The sequence below is a fragment of the Rhynchophorus ferrugineus genome, unplaced genomic scaffold (assembly GCF_030347505.1).
Source record: "Rhynchophorus ferrugineus isolate W39M unplaced genomic scaffold, kcgeb_rfMv2 rfM1, whole genome shotgun sequence".
Classification (NCBI taxonomy): domain Eukaryota; kingdom Metazoa; phylum Arthropoda; class Insecta; order Coleoptera; family Curculionidae; genus Rhynchophorus; species Rhynchophorus ferrugineus.
Genome location: NW_027472580.1, coordinates 63,121,592 through 63,143,426, shown reverse-complemented (window position 1 = coordinate 63,143,426; position 21,835 = coordinate 63,121,592). Strand labels below are relative to the sequence as shown.

The window sequence follows — 21,835 nt, the reverse complement described above, 5'->3', positions numbered from 1 at the left end:
AAGTAGTAACAGAAGAAACAAAAAAAATATAGTGATATTAAAATGACTTGATAAGGAAATATACATTCTAAACTATATTATAATATTAGTTGTTTTGCAAAGGTTGTGATAGTTCTTTTCACTTTAAAAGGTCATTCATTGAGAAAAATTGGTACAATATATATTCATCAAAATATTTTTGGCAATTTTATATAATTTTTTCACATATTTCTAGCAATATGGCGATACTGCGTCAAAAGAACGATGAATTGTCATCATCATCGATCCATTTTTGCACTTTGAAATTGTATGCCAGTCAAACTATGCTGTATCTATCTGAATAGGTAACAATCAGAAGGAGCTATGATTGGTAAGTACGTTGTGTGCGCTACAACTTTCTATTCGAGTGGCGTACTCTCAACTCTTGCAGCTCTTGTAACGTATGACCGAGCGTTAACATGTTAAAGTAATGATAACTATTAAGGTGTTTAATGATTAATGCAATAAAATATGTGACTATACGACATTTTATTCTTTGAACGTCAACTATTTTGTTTATTTACTTTATAGACTTAAATTTTGGAAAATAAATAGTTAATTTAATGTTACATTTATTCCTTTAATATACATTTCCAAATTGTAAAAAATAAATTACCTAATTGTGTCCAATTTCAATATATATATATATATGTTAAAGTCAAATATCAATTGCAAAATTGTTTTATTCGTATATTCTTTGTTTTAATATACTATAATATATTACTATATGAATTACTTCATTTAATATTCCATACTTATGTTTATAAGATAAAAGTAAAAGAAGATCATGTATACTTATAAATATACAAATTATAATATATAGGTCTGAAGTTGTTACAGCTTTGAAAAAATCTTACTTATGATACTTTGTTATAATGTCTAGTGGCGTAGTAATGTATACTTACTAATACTTTATTGATTATTGAAGATTAATGGAAATTAGATTTAATTAAATGAAATTTAAAAAATGTTAGTGAGTGTTAGTTTTTGAAATAGTTTGCATATATTTTAATATGTTTAAAAATATTTTAATATAGAGGTATGTATTATTTTAATCAATGTTATATATCAAATACATTTCTGATTTTATATTGAAAATATTGTAAAAAGGTTTTCGTAACATATCATTTTTAAATTAGTTATTTTACTATATTATGAGATATATTATAAACATGATTAATTTAATATATTGTGGTTGAATTTTGACCATAGATAAGATAATAGAGTTTCACATTATTTGATTAATACTATTGATTTTATAATATCGTGTTTTTATATATATATATATATATATATATATATATATATATATATATATCAATTATAAGGTGACAAAATATTATTATACAAATTAATGGTGAAATTATCTAGTGTCGTTATATGGTTCCAGATAATATCTGATTATCTGATTTTTAGGTACATATCTAGTTAATCAACAACTTCTGTAATGAGGAATTTGAGTCTCAAATCGTTGGCATATGATCTAATTGCGATGCTGTAGGAAAGACGAAATAGTGGCCATTGTTGTACAACATCTTATAAGAAACTTTCAAAGTTAACATAAAGTATTTAACATAATATTTAGAAATTGTGTTTGATACCATTTAAGAAATGACGCTATAAGGTCAACTTGTAAGGATTGTGACAAAAGCCGCAAATGGATGCTTGTCCTTATACGATAGATTTTTCATTATGCTTGCTTTTCGTGCGATTATGTTATAAATATAAAGATCCTCTTATCTCGTTTTCAATCTAGACATGTAATTTTCGTGTGAAAAGCCATAAAACCAACTTGCAACTCGCCGAACATACGAGTTACTTTGAAGTAACTGGATTTCGTCCTTTTTACTGTAAGTAATATGACCGCTATAGCGTCTTAGATGGCTGAATTCCAATGGAGGATAGCGATAAAACCAGAAATAACTTAAGTAGGCAATTGTAATCGATTTGTGACATGGGACTGATTTTAAATTTATTACTTACCAATTTATATTGAACAGCATATTTAAAAAAATTGCACCTAAAAATACATTTTAAGTAATATTTCCTGAGAAAAAGTTTCTTTTAAACTGTGTCAACTGTGACACATTTTTGACAATGAAAGTTTTTATTATTTTCATTTAAATTGTTCCATCGCTTCTTTATGATAATAATAAGTCTTAATATACTGATGTAGCGGTAATAGTTAATTGATCCATTGCTAAAGTGATTAATCAATTGTCCGAAAGTTGTGAGAATTTAGGTTGGGTTTTCGTTCAATAAGTTTTCGAACTTTTTTGGTCATCCAGGACGTTCATTTTAATTGACATAAAAATGGGATTTGACATAGCAGCTTTTTTTAACTAATACGCTGCTATTTGTGCTGCATAACTTCGAATATTCCTCAGAAAATCTCGCCACAGTTGACGGTCGACCGCACGAGTTCTGGCCTGGGACAATGCTAGTATCTTATTTTTCAAATAGATTTCTGACCTTGTCTTTTTCGGAGCTGCTTGCTGTAGTTAGTCTATGAGGAATCTCTTCACTTTTAGTTCGACATAATGACCAAACCATTGTAATTTGCGTCTCTGAATTTGTTCTTAAATTCTGCACTCTTTGTGACATCTTAAACGAATAACTTCACTTCTAACACGATCCCGGTAGATGCCACCTTATTCTATTGTATTACTTATCTTTAATACTTGAACTCCTGCACTTGCTCTAACAGAATCTTGTTAATATTTACAACAGCAGGTGATCCGACAATTTTCAATACTTTGGCCTTTCTCTCAGTAATTATCAAGACATATCATATAGTGAAATCTATATCATGAAGAATGCTACTGATAATGCCTTAACGTCCGCATCAGCGAATATAGCGCTATTATCAGCGAACATGAGATCAGCCAAGGAATTTTAAGCATCATATTCAACGCCATCTCTAGTTCCAAAAACTTTTCCAGTGTCCAGTCGAAAGCAGACCGAAAATTAATAAAAACGATAATGGCACGTTTTCCACATCTAACACGTTCTTTCATCGAAACAACCTCGATTGGGCCTAAATTTGGACTGATCTTATCGGTTTTCTCCTGCGAGTTCTTTGAAGCCTCATTTGTATGATCTTCATAAACATCTTCTCAAAATTTGTTAGGCGACTTATACCTCTATATACCTCTATAGGTCTTATGCTGTTTATTGTTGCTTTTATAATTATATGTAGAAATATTGCTTTCTTTCCTGCTGACCGTACTCTTTCTAGGCACTGCATTTATGTGAGCAACACGTGAAGTTGTTGAAAAAGTATTTTCCACCAGTTCTGAGCATTTATGTATTAACTTGGTCAAATCCAACCCCGTTAAACCCTGTGGTGGGCTATCATTGTGGAGCTATGTGAACCTCCTCCATCGTTCGAGACGCCCATCGCGTGAAAAGTGTTTGATAGGTTTCAGCAGTAGATTTCTTCAAATTAAACATTAAGAGTAATGAATGTAGAAATCGAAATTTTGAGCGTTTATCTAATTCATCTAAATAACTATTTAATACTAAATAAAAAACTGTTATTTTATGTAGGGAAACGTCAAAACCATCGAATTTAACGATGAGGTTGCTAAATATTTTTTACATAGATCGCCAGGTAAACCCAAAATGTAAAAAATTGTTAGTGTTTACTCTACGTCTTGTTAATGTATAGACTTGGCAATTAAGCCGCAGTCATATAATAATTATTGATCTAACAATAACATCATATGCTATTCAGTTTCTCTCGTATACAATTCAACTCTTATATACAGCGGATTATAAATAATCACGTTGCTTCATTATAGACGCGTCAAATGAATTTCTGGTTTCACAAGCTATTAATCTAACGACTCTCAATACGGTATAACTAGAATTTCCTTTACTTCTACGGATATAATTCTGAACCGAGTAGACCGTAGACGGAAAAACCTTGTAAATAATTCATAAAGGAGAAAATTGGAATATAATCCCATTGGAAATAACACCATATCTCGAATTGCTTTTACTTGTTACTCTCACGTTAATATATATCATCTAAAAAGTTGTATAAAGTATAAACAACGAGACTTGTCTGTGATTTTGAAATCGATATTTACATCGACATTATTCTGATATTCATATTTAAAAGAATTAACAAAAGCGACTTGTCATGCATAGCGTTTAAATCAAGTATTTCAATATATTTTTTAATAATAACTTTATTGTTTTAATATTTCGGTTATATTATTGCATCTATAATCTGTTTTATTTTTTATAACAATAAAATCTTTTATTTAAACTATAGACTCTTCGATTTGAGCCGTGTATATTGATTAAAACTAGATGACGTTTTGCACTCGTTATAAATTGAATATTTGGTGCGGAAGCTCTGATTCTGAGGCTTTTTTAATAAGGTCATCCTATTTAAATTAGTACCTATTACGGCATTTTTCATAGTTAGGTAGGTCAGTAGGTCTCAAGACCTTCACGATCGCTTTTTTTTCAAATATATTTGTAGAGCAGCTATAACTTAGGCTTTATGGAACTAAAGGTTGAGCCTGGCATCCATCCAGTGTTCAGTAGAAGTTGTGTGGACCATACGTGCATATCACACACATTTCCGATGTTCTTTTGTCCACGTATTTATGTACAGAGTATCTCTAAATCCTTCTTCTTCCAAAATGTTCTAAGTTTCTACTTTGTTCTTGCCAAAATGATAAGGTGGGATTCATGGACTACTCTAGACAGAGTAACTTTCAAATAGGTAGTCCGGTAACCAGTCTGGTTCTACCTGGTCTGGTAGAAAAACTGCATGAATGATATGTACACGGATAAAAGAACATCAACGATGAATGAATGATATATATGGCTAAACACTGGATGGTTGTACAAAATTCAGTTCATTAAAGTCCAAGTTTTAGTCACTCAACAAGGTTATTTTGAGAAAACCTATCGATTTTTTGAGATTTATAAGACCAACCATATCTGGCATATAATTTAGATATTTTAATTATTTCACAGACCATGAAAAAATATAACTTCCTCACTCAGCCGTGACAAGCACTTGCTTAAATAGGATAACCTCATTAGGAGGACAAGCCGCAATATTAGAGCTTCTGTCTTGAAAATGCAATATATAACGATTGTGAAACGTCGATTAATTTTAGTTAAGTACGGCTAAAATGCGAAAGACAAGCGTTAAGATTTAAGAGACCGCAGAAGTCTCAAGAATATATTTATTTAATATGGAATTAGCTTTTGATTTATTACACTCAACTAGTCAATATTTCCAAGAACTATTAGTATAATAAGACGATCGATTACAAAAAAGCATTATCTAATTCTAAGTATTATCTGAAAACAGATAATGCTAGTAGATGTAATATCAAAGAAAAAGAGCATTTATATGCTCTGTATTATAAATATACGACTGAGCATCTCAATTTAAGAACACCTCTTAAAAAGTAGAACTAGAATGATTTAACCTTTCAATAGATAATACAGAAGCTGAAGACCTCATAATGTACAGGTATGAAATTCTTATTCCCGCATGAATTTCTTAATTCCCTAGTTACTCCTTGGTTAGTATTAATGATAATTAATTATTTCTGATTATATCTGAATATTTTTTGGGGTTGATTTGTGTGTGGATAAAAACACACTTTTACTTTAGTTAAAGTGTTTTATTTCAAGTAAATGTATTGATGGACCGACCAAGACACTAACGATCTATTCGTATTCTAATGACTACTGAAATCCTCGCCATGGGGAGAATTCTTTTCCTACACCTTAGTACACTAAATTAGAGGCTGCTTTGAATAACATCGAAGCAATGAGCGGAGCTGTTTTATTTTCTTAATAAATTGTTATCTCACTTTTTTATCATGAAACGTCAAATAATTAACGATAAGCTTAGGGACTATACACAAACCAACATTCGGAAAAATATGATTTATACAAAATTAAAATTGTTGAATATTGTTGAACGGTGTAAACTATTCGTTTACCTTTTCAATATCGCTATTTAAAATGTAAAGCTGCAAAACAATGAATTACCTCTGAGAATGGATAATCCAAACTTCCGAACATCTCCCGTTCCATATCGCTGTAATACTGGGTGTTGGTTTCCCAAGGCCCATCACGTATTTCAAAATTACATAAGTGATGGCAACGATCCAAAACGTCCTCCTCTCGTTTACCGACTTCCTCCACCTGACGTACGAAGCTGCACCTCCTTTCCGGAGGCGCATCTTCGGGAACAAAAATCTGGGGTAGCTGGCCGGCCTGCAATGAGAACGTCGACTGCGTCGTCTGCTCCACGTGGTTCTGCTGTACCAGGGTCGTGGGGCTCAAAGGAAGCTGTGGCAGATTCTGCGAGGACTGGACGGGTATGGATATGGAAGGACTTTCGCGGATGCGAGCTTTGGTATGAGGCTCTTTGAGATAGTTGGATGTACTGTGACGGCGTTCATTGCCGCCCGGAGGCTTTAAAGCGCCACGTTCGACGCGTGATAAGCGAGGTACCGCTGGATCGGTGTAGTTGTGAAACTGTTTGGCTTGGGGGGCCTTCGGAGCGAAATCGGATGCTTTTTGGGCGTTTTTCAGCTGTTTGGATTTTTGTTGGCGTTGTTTTTGGCGAGCCTGGCGACTGGCGAGCGAAGCGCCCCCTGCTGCTGCATACATGGTTTTAATTTTGGTCGAAAATCGATCAAGGAACCACCCAAACGGCCGTAGCCGCTCAAAACAATTCTTCTCTTTCGAGAAAGACTCCCTCTGATACTTGTTTAGATTGTTTGTTTATTTTTTTTACAAAAATAACTATGCTTTATATACAAAAATGAAAAAATGTACGAAACTCTTTTGTGCGCTAACGGTATGCTATAAAATACGTTTCACGAAAATAATAAAATTACGGAAAAGTTTAATTTTCGCTTCTAATCATTTTTACGTTTCAGTTTGATTTTCGTAAACTTAATTGATTTCTTATGTTTCAATACGTTATTCAAACAATTTTTTAACATTTTCGCTAAAGACATTTATAACTACTTACTAATCACCTATGAGAAAATATAAAAATTCAACATTATACTCGACATAACAACAAGAATACACTGGTATATGTTTATATTGTCAGCTGATGAGTTTATTCGTTATTTGAAACGGAACAATTCGAAAAATATATTTATTTAAAAGGAAACGTTATATTTTTTCGTCGAATATAAATTAAGAAAAAACGACCGGCTAAATGAGTAAAGGAAAGAATGCTTTATTAATGACTTCGTATTGCTTAGAATTATCTGACGCTTCTCTAACAACTAAAACGGAGCTACACACAGAGAGAGAGAGATAGAGAGAGAGAGAATTGTTTTTTGTAAAGAAGGAATTTCAAGTCTTTAAAAAGGGGAAAAATTCCTATGGAAATGAAGAGGAAACAAAGGAATGATGGGCGTAAAAAATTAGTGGTTGGGAATATTCATGGTTTTGAGTCTCTGAAAAAACAACATGAAAAAATTGCGGAGTGACGCACATACCTCATCCGTTGCGATATAGCTAAAGCAATTTAAAGGATGCCATGCGTTTATTAATACTTCAAAATACAAAATAATAACTACAGTAAATAATAATGCATTTATATGGTGTTATGCTAATACTAATATATAAAATAAATTATAAATAAATATAACACTCGGCTGTTCTTTTATAATTTGCTTTTAGTATAATTTATAGATAAACAAATATTACATTTTGACTTTTTAGAGATGGACTACTAAGAATAATAACTATAACTAAATTATAATATAAAAAGTAATAAATCTGTTAGGGCTGGGCATAATTTGTTATGCCACAGAAACTGTAAAGATGATAAAGAAGAAAATTAACAATAATTTCTGAGCTCAGATATACACTGAGCTTTCTGAGTCGAATTTATATCTAAAACAGTACTGAAGATAGTACTGCTATGTTATACAAAGAGTATAGTATTTTTGGTATTAATATCAAATTATCAAATTTTCCTATATCTCAAAAATTTTTAAATGAATGTAGGTCTTGATGTGAAAATTAATCTTAAAAAATGTCAAACAATATTAGTTAACCAGTTTATTGGTTTTTACAATGTAGTGTCTTCTTTTTATGAATTAAGGACTGACATACGAATAAGTAGAATATATTAGATATTGACAAAATGAAACTCGCAGTTTTAAAAACAGTGGAGCCAACGAAAACCGGTCAGGGTAAAATATTTTCCTACAATTCTTGATAAATATATATGTGCGAATTAGACACATATACATCAAAGTGAGGGAACAATGCTAGTTTTGAGACTAACAAGTTTTATTTATGGGAAGTTTTGCTTTTGATTATAGTTGCAAAAATGCAGCTAAAACGTGTAGATTGATAACAAGACACATCTATGTATTAGTGTAATTATGTGTATTTCTACCTGGAAAACTAAAAGCATCTCGAAATTTTATGACGTAGAATTGAAGAAACCGTTGGACGAAGATTTTTCCAAACTGGGTAAGAATTTTCCGATTGAGAAAATGTTACTATACAAGTAATTTCCTACCTATTAAATGCTTTGGAAAAGATTCAAAAAGGAAATACATTGGCTACCTATGAGTTAAAGCCTAGATACATTGAACGGCGTTTTTACGTCATCAAAGTAACTTATTTTTGCATCGCATAGTTACTGAAACGAGAAGTAGATTAACTATAATACCCCAAGCGGACAAATCGTGGATAAAACTTCGACTACATTTCTAGAGATATAAATGGCTAGAGATTTGATAAAGCATACATTATGTTAGTATAATTATTACTATTTGATTGATTAAATTGAAACTTAATTATTTTAATATTTAATAATAATCTAAAATAATTTATTGTTATGTCATATATTGATAATTAGTTCTAACATGCATTTAAATTAAATACGTTCTATTTAATATAAAATAATAAACTAATAAATAATTGTTACAATACAGATTGTTAAATTTATAGTTATCAATTATCTTATATCCATTTAATATTATGTACACACATCTGATAAGAAACATAAATATATTTTATAATATAAAATGACCTTTTCTTATACTAATTTCAGTAGGATATGTTGGGATTACCTTACTATTTATAACGGAAGTCTAATGAACTGGATCACAAAATCAAAGTCACATTTGATGATCCGAATGAATATGGTATAGTCTGATGGATCATCGTTTACATTGATTCTTACAAACGGCCAAGTTTATTTATGGAGAACCTCAAAAGAATCCTGCGGTCCGGACTGCTTGCTTATTGGGTATTTTGCTGGTGGCATTATTTACATCCCTACCCGGAATGATGAAGTTATGATATGCTGCTGTGAAACATATGAATATTCTAAAATGATAATGCGCTGATTCAATTGGTCAGTACACTTGCTGGACTTCAACATTGTTGGACAGTTATGGGGAGTTTTATCAGCAGGCAGCAGATTTGCGGAGCTCACTTTTTTTAAGAGTTTAACATTTATATACAAATTTAGATTCGAGAGTTGACAGTAATCCGACTCCATACAAGGTGAGTTTCAATAAATGTGGTAATATCGCGCGAGGATAGTTCAGCTCAGTTATTAGTCATAGCTTATATTTGAGTATTAGTTTCATAAAATAATATGAAAGCCTCATAAGGAGCCCATTGTTTTATATTATTAGTTTGTATGTTTCCGCACGGAATTGAATATCGATAAATCTCATTAGATTGAATTTTCTTGTATATAGTTTTAAACTATTATCATTTTATAATTATTTCTAATTAGTGTTAATTGGTTGCTATATATTTTTAACAGTGATCAGTTCAAGTAAAGTAATGCATAAAATAGAAATAATTTACATGGGTGTCATCAAAATTGCAAACTTAATAATTGTAATTTCCATAGTTACAATTTTTGAATATAAAACATTTTATGGTATGGTAAATACAAAGTGAAAATAAAACAGATTCGGAAACAAATAATTCAATATGTAAAACCTATAGGTATAAAACTGTTAGATTAGTAAATTAATTTTAGAGGATATTTGTTTGGGAAGAGAAAATTAAAGTTACATATAAGTTTTTAGTTAAGTAAATTATTAATTTAGAAGCTGACGATGTCAATAAAAACCTTTATATATTATTTTAATTTTATTATAGTATAATTAAGGATTAAGAATGTATTAATTTTTAATTATTTGAAGGCCAGCCGACTGTTGCGTTTTCCCACGCTTTGGAGCGGGTTCATCGTGTGCAGTCCACTCAGATGACTGTCGATTGGAATTGGACTAAAATGATGGAGCCATGTTTCATCCATTGTCACATATCGACGCAAAAACTCGGGTTTATTACTTGATCATCTTCAAACACTCCTCCGAATCATTAACTCGTCGTTGTTTTTGGTCAAAAGTGAGCTCGCGCGGCACCCGTTTTGCACAGAGCTTTCTCATACCTAAATATTCGTGAATGATATGATGTAGACATTCAGTTGACATCTTTAGAGTGTCTGCTATTTCATTCAATTTCAATTTAAGGTCATTCAAAATCATTTTGTGGATTTTTTAAATGTTTTCGTCGGTAACAACCTCTTTTGGACGTCCACTGCGTTCACCGTCTTCGGTGCTCATTTGACCATGTCTGAACTTAGCACACCAATCCTTGACAGTTCGTTTTCCTGGGGCAGTACCCGGAAACTCGGTATCAAGCCAAGTTTTTGCTTCAACTGTATTTTTTCCCTTCAAAAAGCAATATTTTATCAACACGAGAAATTCCTTGTTAGCCTTTTTTTTCTCAGTAAGAAAAGTTGCTTCACTCTTCACACAAAAATGCTATAATTCACAAACTTCTGTTAAATATATACACGCATCTATTAGGGCTAACTGGAAAACATATGATTTAATCGCCATCTATGTGTCAGTCCGGGGACTTTTAAATTTACCATATATTGCATAATATGCTTTTTTAAATTGAAAAAATGTTTAGAATACATACAAATACCTAATATATATATATATATATATATATATATATATATAAGGAATATTTAAATTTATTTTTATAAGTAAAATACTTTTTAGATTTTGACAACTACCTATCAATTTGTTGCTATGTTACCATCAGTTATACCTTTTTGTGCAAATAAAATCGTTAAGGGTTTGAAGTAATTTATTTGATGGCTTTGATCCTCATTTAATTTTATGCTTCTGTTTACCTTACTGGAATTTACTCTTTAGTTAATTTTGGTAATAGTTATTTCAAGTGTATGTTGTAGACTGGCCGAAATGTAGTATGTTATAATCGGTTAATTTAAGAGTCTTACGATTGTCGATAAAATAGGAATACAAAATGCTATAGAGTTTTGGTACTGAGCGTGAGTTTAAAGAATGTTTTAATGAGTATAAACAAACAACCTAATATTTAGATTCTTCGTAATTTAAGTGCTGTCTGACTATTCTAAGAGTCTGAGGGAGTTTCTGGAGATGCCGCGTCTGGAGCATAGGGTGGAAGGGTTACCTAGATTCTCATGGATTTTGTAAAACATGACCGAATCGAACATTTCATGTTGCAAAATCACTTGATCACGTTTTATCTCGATAACGGCCGTTTGTATGTAATCTTGTTTAATTTATTGTATTGTTACCCCCATGGTTTGGGCTACACTTTTTTCACCTCCCGTTCTTAAGCTATTAGAATCACTTCCCACTCAAATCAAGTTAGTAGTACCATATGCTTCTAAAATGATGCATGAATCTATGTGTCGATCTTTTCAAATTAAACACTGAAAATAAAAGTTTTTGAAAATACCTTTTAATCAGTTCAATATTTAGTCAGAGGAAAAGCAAACTATGTGATGCTGATACAAAATTGTTAATACTTGAAGTTGTTGTCGACTGTTTTAAATCAGCCAATTTTACATTATTTTACTGATAGCGTATTTTCTTGTGGAACTAAAGAGGCATACTTTTTAAAATAACACTTTTTCCTAACACTTCTCTCCTGTTTTTATATGTTATTCTTTTTGGTTCTTTTCTTCATATTTTCTGTCTGTAACTGATATATTTTTAATACTAACCTATTTAAAAATAATTTTAGTAACGAAATTACTATTATGTCTTAAATATTTTACACATAACTGAATGTGAAAGAATTGTTTATAAGATATCGTTCGACATAAAATAGCATTTTCGCTGTTTAAGAAAATAAATGTCGAACAAACAAGCCTCGAAAGCTTTTAATAGAGATGTACGCTCGTTCCGTTCAGTTTGTTTACTTGGGGTTTCGTTTTTCCTTTTTTTCTCGGACGCTGTGTTGCTATATAATCGTTTGCTTGTAAAAAATAAAACCTAAAAGCAATTTGTTACAAGTAATAATATTTTTACTACAATATAAAACTTGATTTTGTTTCCCTTAAATGCGAAATGATGCGATAAAAAGGAATGATGTTATGGTATTTTACTAATGAAATTTTATTACAATAATATGCCGGCGTAGCCTTGTGGATGTACAAAATCTTGCGGGTTATAATTTTGCTTTAGAGAAAGATGTTTATTAGTGTTAATTACGTAACACTCACGGATAACAGCGTAAATTTGTACAATATATATTTTAATTGATATTATGCCTCATTTTCTACAACTTCTTCTCATCTTTCTGGTAACATGATGATATCGTCTCGAAAGAACAATGATGGTTTGGCGGATATACATTCATCCATTAATTTCATTTAATCGTATACCAACCAAACTATGCTGCATCGATTAGAGCAAATTAAAATTCAAGCTGCAACAGTGTGACTTTGCGCTTGTTACTCATTTTAGAGGTCTTTTTGTAACAATTCGTCATTAAATCTGTTCAATTAATGTAGGTAGATATCTGCAGCAATATTTTAATTTGGTTTTAGTGGCTTGTAATCTTACTCCTTGATGATTCCATCATATGCACAGCAAGATTTTATGGCAACGAATATTTCGTTTTGGTGTTGATGTTGATGGTTCACCTGGATTAACCCATGACTTTTTGTGCTTGGGATTGTCGCTAAGATTGTAAATCTATTTTTCATCGCCAGCCATAATATGCTACAAAAAACTATTCTTTGTCTGGCAAGCATTGAAACCGTGATATTGAAACGGTTCTACGTGACATTTTCAGTGAATTCGTATACTATCCATTTACCTCTTTTGACAACCATTGATTCATCAACTGCTATCTGAAAGTTCCTTGAGAGTTGCAATTGAGTTTTCATTTAATAAGGATTGCAATTCATTATCTTGACCTTTTTTGATCCTTCAGACCGTTTTTGTAATTGACATCAAAGTAACCACAGTTAATTCGTTTAAAATAAATCCATATTTACGATATTGGGATATTTGGAATATTGATATCTGACGGACCACCATCGTTATCATCACTTATAAAAGTTTTTGACTTATTTAGTCTTAGAGTTTTCAACAATGTTAAACATACCCAGTCTCTTAAGTTCAGTTAGACTGTAACATTTAAAAAATACATATGTACGTATGAAACGTACTTTGATATTACGTGATTAATTATATATAGCTTCCTTCTATAGTTTAAAGATGTTCAGATAGCTCTCAATAAGAATCCTATTAACACGAAACTTAAAAGCACTCAAAAAAGTTATCGGTAGCTATATGACAATAGGGTGTCATATTCTGCACTCTTAATTAAATTGTAACCACTACTAATTCTTCTTATTATACCCTGTTTATAACTTTTTTCGTTGCTTCCTATCTTTCCTATTCGTAGCTTTATATCACCTATTTGAGAAATAAATGAAGCTACCTGCATATATTTATATTAGTGCCTCTTGTCGAACGTGAAGTTGTATATAAGCTTCATGGCAAGAAACAATGGAGTAAAACATCATTTTTTATTTTTAAAAGCTTGTAGAATATCTTGATTTTGAGCATTCAGCATATTCTCATGTTATTTATGTGTTATGTATAAGCTCAAATTAAGTATTAATGTGATGCTTTCAAAATATTCCTTTTTGCAGCCTTCATGCATTCCTTAATGCTTCTAAAAATTTGTGATAATTTTATTATTTCTATAACATTATTCAATGAATTATAGTTCGAATACCAGGTATACCGGAAAGTAATTACATTTTTTTGGAAAAAATCTACAGAATTTTCAAGAAAATGGAAAAATATATTTATTCAAAATATTGGTCATTTGATTCTATGCATTTTGCTAATATTTCAGGCTGCTATGAAAGCGTGTGTCCCATTGATGTGAAAGATAGGTGTGGCAAGTTCTGGAGAGTATGGCGTATGAGATGCCGCGTTATCGTGCTGTAAAATCACTTTACATTACATATTTAAGCCTAGCGACATCTGTTAGACAGACTGGTAGATGCTCCCCGGAACACATGGTAAATTTGGTTTCATTATTAGGTTTTTACTCTAAAAGTATCTATTAGCGTCAAATTTCATGATTTTATGATGTTGTATCCTAAAATAGCGCCTTTCTACTAATTACATGTAAAAAATCCAATAATGCCGCTGGCCAAAAATCTGCACTATAAACATTTTAAAAGTTTTGCTACTTGATGAACTTTGACTAATTGACGTCGTTCTGTATGCAGAAATTGTATTTATTAACTTAGCCACGCATCCAAAAATATCACTAGATATTAAGTTTTGGCTACATTTTGTTTTCACATGACTCATTTTAATAATAAAGTTTTATTCACTTGCTGCTTGCTGTTCCGTGTATATATATATATATATATATATATATATATATATATATATATATATATATATATATATATAAATATAATACATAGATTATGTAAAAAACAACTAAATTCTTATGAAAAAAAAAAGAATATTTGTCCCTAACTGAGTGTAGAAATTGTGTAAAATTACTTATAATATATTGTCGGACATTTTCTCTGTTAAGAAAATAAATGTCGAACAAACACCCTTGAAAGCCTTTAATAGAGAGGCACGCTCGGTCCGTTTGTTTACTTGGGATCTCGTTTTTCCTTTTTGATCGGATGCTGTTTCATAGCTTGTGTGCAAAATAATAAAATCAAAGAGCAATTTATTACAAGCAATAATAATTTTAGTAAAGGGCAAAACTTGATGGTTATATTAAACTTAAATGATATGAGTGTATACTTGAAATGAAAATTTCAGATTAAAATCTGTTCGAGAGAATTAGGCTTATAAATATTATAAATAATATTACATAATTCTTAAATTTTTGATATTTAAGAAAATAAATGTCGAAAAAATAACACTTAAAAGATTTCAATACATAGCCACGTTCGGCCAGTTTGTTTACTTGGGATTTCGTTGTTTTTTCATTAGTTGTTTGAAACAAAAATAATGTATTATTACAAAAAATCAAATTAGTTTTGCTGCTTATTTGATGTTTACTTACTTCATATAATATATGTTATATCTCGCGACTGATACGGCTGTTCAAGAAGCAAGGCGGTGCTTTTATGTTAGACTGAAAGATATGAGGAGTGACATTAAGTTGCCAGTTATTACCGTAAAATAAAATAGATTTCAAGAAATACAAAATGTTATAAAAGTATTTAAACCCTACACATTTTATAACTAATATACGTTAATTTATATTACTGTAATATATTATAATAAATAATGTTTTATTAGTTAATTTATGAATAATTCTCATTCGTCATTCGGTAGCTTACGAAAAATTAAATTTGAACCATCTAAAACAAACTGCTATTACTAACAATTCACAACATGACTGGGTAGTTGTTTCTTGTCAGATTTAATCTTAAGCCGTATGTATTAAAAGCAACTACTGCTGAAGTATTAGGACAACTGCAATAGAAGAAGCGATGCCAACTTGTGAGGAATTACCCAATCTGCCAGGAATTTTCTGTTGATTGGGAATTGATATTATGTGAGGAAAATTCACTGTCATATATTTAGAATTTATGTCTTATGTAGCTCTATTGCTAATAAATTTCAATACCTTGCTTCATTCAGAAATATCCATTCTCTACAAATTGAAAATATAGGTAGAAAATATTTTGAAAACGTTGTGTGCTACCTTCATGAAGATTAACCACGTCAAATCCTGTGCTTATATTTTAAACGCTGGCTTCAGCAATTTAACACATTTTCTAGATTTGCACGTGATTAAAAGCTGGAGATGTTGCTATTAAAGATTTCTATAGAGCATGCTCAAAATTTTATACTACATTGAAGTGGGACGCTACAAAGCGATTTTATTTCGGCGATACTTTATTTTCTTTCTACTAGATACTATCTATCCGCTGTAAATCCATCAGAAGCTCAACAGTTTCAAATTAAATAATTGGGGCTAGTGCTGAAGCGATTTTCAGCGCTTCATGAATCTATGGTAGCACAAAAAATAGAACATGACATTGAAGATGAAGGTTATTAATGATATAATGATGATAAAGTATTCCGCTTTAAATACGTTGCGGGAGACTGCTGATACAGGCTTTTTCAAAAAAATCTGTAAAGTCTTTAAAGAAAAGCAATCTCAAAAGAAGAGATTAAAAATTTGGGCGGAAAGTTTAATTTTTTAAGCAAAATTACACTTTATTTCATATTATAAAGGTTGACGCTTTCATTTCGTCTCATTTCTTAAAATAATTTTGACGGGACCTTGTGAGGAATCAGAAAATATTTTTCCAAAATATGGGTAATTGGTAATGGTGACTTGGATTATTGGGTAATTTAATAAATTGGTATTGGCAACCCTGAATATGAAACCTGTAGGTTCTGCATTGTTAATAACGCCTTCTATGAACTTGATTGTTCAAAGAATTTGAATACTTTCCTCCGTTAATTATTCAGAATATAAAAGTTTTAGTTCTATATTCCATGAATTATTATTATTATTATCCATTATTATTATTTCCATTCCTAGAAAAGAATTTGAAAATTTAGTGACTTGCTAAACTTAATGTTACTACACTTAACTTATAACAAGTTGCCTGAGCCAAATTTTGGATGTTTCGATATGCGACTGCCTGAGAAAATAGGAGGTTTAAATACCAACAAATTGAATACTCAATTATATGTTCGATTTTTAGTATATTTATTAAATAGCATCGGAGTCAACAATATTGTTGTTATTTGTAATATACAAGTTTATATTGATATGACCATTCTGTCAATATATACGATTACTAAACAAATATATTAACAATAAACAATTCCTCATTATTTTGTGCTCCATGTGTTATATTAGCATGTCATTATTTAACTAACTTATTGTTAGATTATTTATACTCAACATTTGTCTATTAATTAATCGTAGAGTGGGAAAACATGTAGCAGTCGTTTCATGTTTATAGTTGAAAATTCATCTATGTTGGCGTAACAATGCAATCAATTTTGTAAGTATGGAGATTGCTTCCAACAAGCACAGTGCAACGAGATATTTTGAAACAAACTAGTAAAATACAGAGCATTAGATGTATGCTAAAAATAGTTTGTCGATGTTTTGTTTTATTATTTAATGCTAATGTTATGCTATTTATGATTGCTACATTTTGAGTAAATTATATTATACATTTTCTGCTACGTTTTTTTTTTAATAAACAGTATTATGGGGTCAATAGATGCAAATAATGTCTCACTGCTGACTAATAGTGTATTGTGTTAAATAGGAAAACAATTCACTTTTAATGAAAGTTTATTCAGGCATTCATGCAATATTTCAATACCACCAACATTGTAACACAATGCAACATTGTATTGTTACAATAACATTTTACTATAACAACATTTTATAATTTTATAGTTATATTTTTCGTATTTTGTGTCCAGTAAATATTTACCCGTTTTTAAATGTGTAATGGTGAACACGTGTTTGAAGATACAAAATATATATCATTAAGATACAAAAACTCTTATCGTTGCATTTAACCATGACTAAACACTTGCATACGTAAGTCTTAGTTAACATCTCTTGATTCAAGTTAATGCATTCAGTTAAAAACTATTTTGTGTATTTTATTGGTTTTTTTAATTACTAATCAAATTGTTTTAGAGTAAGCATCTTAACTGATCATCCAAGACGATACCACTTAGAAGCTAGATTTGAGATTAACATCTTATTAGAAATAAAATCACTAATTAATCACTATTAGTTCAAATAATAAAGTCCAAATTTTGAAATATGTGAATGTTTAGTTTTTCGACGCTCTTTTAATTTCTAATTAATTTTTAATTTTATAAAAAATAAGCAAGCTTTTTCTAATTTTATATATATTTATATATTTTATATATATTTTCAAATATTTTTTAGTTTATTAGCGTTTAAAACGCATTACGGATAATGGACACAGTATGGAATTAAAACGGATTTAATGTATTTTTTTGTGTAATTTCATTACAGTGTACATTTTACAGGTGTACATACATTACATTACAGGTAGATATTTAGGTGTATTACCATTATCCTGGACCAAAAAACTCGGCTAAGGCGTAGCATTCACTCGTTTCTATGACAGCAGGTTTTAGGATGTAAAATAAATTCTGTTGCTAACAAACTAATAATAACAATTTTAGATTAATCTAATAATCTTTTGGAAAAATTGGATGTAAATATTTGTGAAAAAATGACACCATTTATAGATGAAAAATTATGTTTCATAATATAACGTAGCGGTTCACATAGCTTATGTTGCGTACAGACCTGGCCAACGAAGGACAACGAACGAGATTGGGCGTTGGATACTGAACATTCGTTGGACCTCGATGAAACGCATTTATTGTTAGGAGCAAACGTTCGTTGGGCGTGAATCCCTATTTCGTTCACACCGTATTCGTCGATTTCATTCATTTCTTTTGATGTCATCGATACTCTACGGCTTGCAAGCGAATACCAACAAACTGTTGTTGGCCGTCGTCAAACAGTCCAAACAGAACTAAAAATATCCCAACAAACTCATTTGTTGTAATTCGTTGAGTCGGTTTTTACGCAGCATTATAAAAACATCGCTGTGAAAACCAGTGAGTTAAAGAACGAATTAAGTAACGAATTGTTTCAATATCTATTTTATTTGTAATATTTAGCTACGTACTCCTCTCAAATCTCACAAAATTACTTTATGGAAAACGATTTTCATAAAATAAAGAGATATAATTTCGGATCAGTAGGCTTTTTTTGTATTGAAGTGGTTGAAATTATATTGAAAAAAGTCCATATTTAATGTAATATTAAAATAAAATTTTTAAAATAGTAAACACCCTTTCCTTTTCGAAGTTATAGAACAGCCTAATGATGATGGCCTAATTGTTAAAATATAAAGAATGCATATTGTTGTTTTATTAACAATTATACTACAGTAATAGAAAAAGTGTAAATATAATTAAATTATATTTTTAAGAAAAACTACGTTAATAGCTTTGTAACATGTACAACTAAACAATACATTCTTTCACAATAGTACAAGGGTGAATAGACGCAATATTAGTGTTATAGAATCAACTGGTCGACCAAAAAATGTGAAAAAAAAAACAAAACACATTCGTAGCCGTAAAAAGGGTCATTCCGTTATCGGCGAATAAAGCCGGAGTCGCGTGATACGGCTGACATGCAACTGTTTTTGAGGAGTGGTACGTGGAGGGCGTGAGTAGCTTTTTATTTTTCGACCTCCGGAGTCGGCCTAAAATGTCGCGGCTTCGTCCCTTCTCCGCAACCCCCTCCACGTAGTCCCTATATCCACCATCGTCAATCGGTATCAATTTACGTTGTTGATTTGTATCATTTTTTATATGAAGGTCAATTAACTGTTTATATATAACAGCTATATTTATATGAAAATGTTATATTATTAAGTTTTATTACTATTATTATTATATTTATATATAATTTTGTTCCAAATATTTAAAATATTATATGATAAATTGAGGGTTATACATCTTTTGTTTATGTCTAGAGACTAGATTAATATTTTTGACATCTCTTTTAATACAAAATGTATTATGCTAAATAATATGTACTTGGAAGTATGACAAATATTCTTTTAATATAATATAGAATATAAAGCTATAGAATGCCAACTTAAATGCGTGCACACGTAACCATATTCTGACTTTGAGTCTGAATCACTAAATGGCCGGAGGTATAAAAACAGGAACTGATAGATTATGTCTTTTTTTTATTTGAAATTTTGTAAGACATATTTTTGATTTTAGAATTGTAAATTTGTTATTGAGACATTATTATGGAACATATAAGTTAAATATGATTTATTTAAATGTAGAAACAGAACAAAAGTATTGCTTTCCAGAATGGAATGGTTTAAATAAAATGAATTAATGCTGAGCTTCCGTAGAGGTTTGTTCTTTGCATTTTAGATCATATTATTATAGACCAAAACGTGGAAGAGTATATCATTCAAATCAAAAACAATTAATTGAATATACATAAAATGTGTCTATATTTATGGGAAATTTGGCTATAAGTTAAATATTGGAATCGGCAATTGTTTAGCCCACATTAAACTATTCAAAAAGAATTAGAAGTAAGTACAAATATAGTATTCTTTCAAAGGAAATAAAATGAGAGGTTTGAAAACTGAAAATTATAGCATATCTTTCTTCGCAGATCCTGTTGAAATAGACAAATGAATGCTGCTTTATGCAGATAAGAATCAAGCAGTTTAACACCAAAAATACTAAAAATTAAGTGTATATGTGGCGATATTAGGAACAAGGATTGTTACATATAGTTTAGTTATTCTACTTTTGTTATTATGTTATATTATGTAAATGTTATTTAGTGGTATCAGGAAAAATATTGCATGGCTTCATATTTCTTCACATTTTATATCAATATATATATATATATATATATATATATATATATATATATATATATATATATATATATATATATATATAAATGAAAAGATTGTTTAGGTTTAGAAAATGCGGTTTATAATTAATAATTCAAATATATAATTCGTTTTAGCATAAATCTTGTCTCTTTAAATACGTTTTGGAAATATTGTTTTTTATTGTTAGAACCTTTTATTGAAAGCACAAAGCTTTCTCATACCCAAATATTCGTGAATGATATTATGTACACGTTTAGTTGATATCTTTAGAGTGTCTGCTATTTAATTTAGTTTAAATTTACGGTTATTCAAAATGATTTTGTGGATTTTTTAAATGTTTTCCTCGGTAACAACCTCTTTTGGGCGTCCACTGCGTTCACCGTCCTCGGTGATCATTTCACCACGCCTAAACTTAGTATACCAATCCTTGATGGTTGATTTTCCTGTGGTAGTGTCCGGAAACTTGGCGTCAAGCCAAGTTTTTGCTTCAACTGTGTTTTTTCCCTTCAAAAAACAATATTTTATCAACAGGCGAAAATCCATTTTTCTATCCATTCTATCCATTTTTTTCACAATAACAAAAGTTGCTTCACTCAAAATGCTATAATTCACAAACTAATGATTCGACAGCTGCCAAATTTATACACACATATTTTGAGGGTTAGGTTTAACTAAAAAACATATGGATTTAATTTTAGTAGCGCCATCTATGTGTCAGGCCAAGGACTTTTCTATTGACCTGTTATATATTCCCGCTTGGTTGCAACTTTATATATGAGAGATCGCATTTAATGTCTCTTTATTTTATGGAAGAAATATAGTAATTGTTGCGACATTACAGTATTTCTGTTTTGTATCCCGGTTCGTTCTTTTTATATAATTATTTTGCTGTATGCTGAATTGACAGTCTCAATAACTCGGGCAGCAGAAAGAGGTTTCTCGAGTCAACCTTCTTCATCACCAGGAACCAGAAAGAGGAGCTGTATGGAT

The 21,835-nt window shown here is 30.4% G+C and overlaps 1 protein-coding gene across 1 annotated transcript in view; it reads right to left on the bottom strand.

Moving 5' to 3' along the window:
• LOC143198751 (uncharacterized) overlaps positions 1 to 21,835 on the bottom strand; it is a 292,680-nt gene that overhangs the window by 62,107 nt on the left and 208,738 nt on the right. The window contains exon 3 of the mRNA XM_076408252.1: positions 6,052 to 7,484. Coding sequence (XP_076264367.1) covers positions 6,052 to 6,678 — 627 coding nt within the window. The 5' untranslated portion in view covers positions 6,679 to 7,484. The remainder of the gene's footprint in view (positions 1 to 6,051; positions 7,485 to 21,835) is intronic.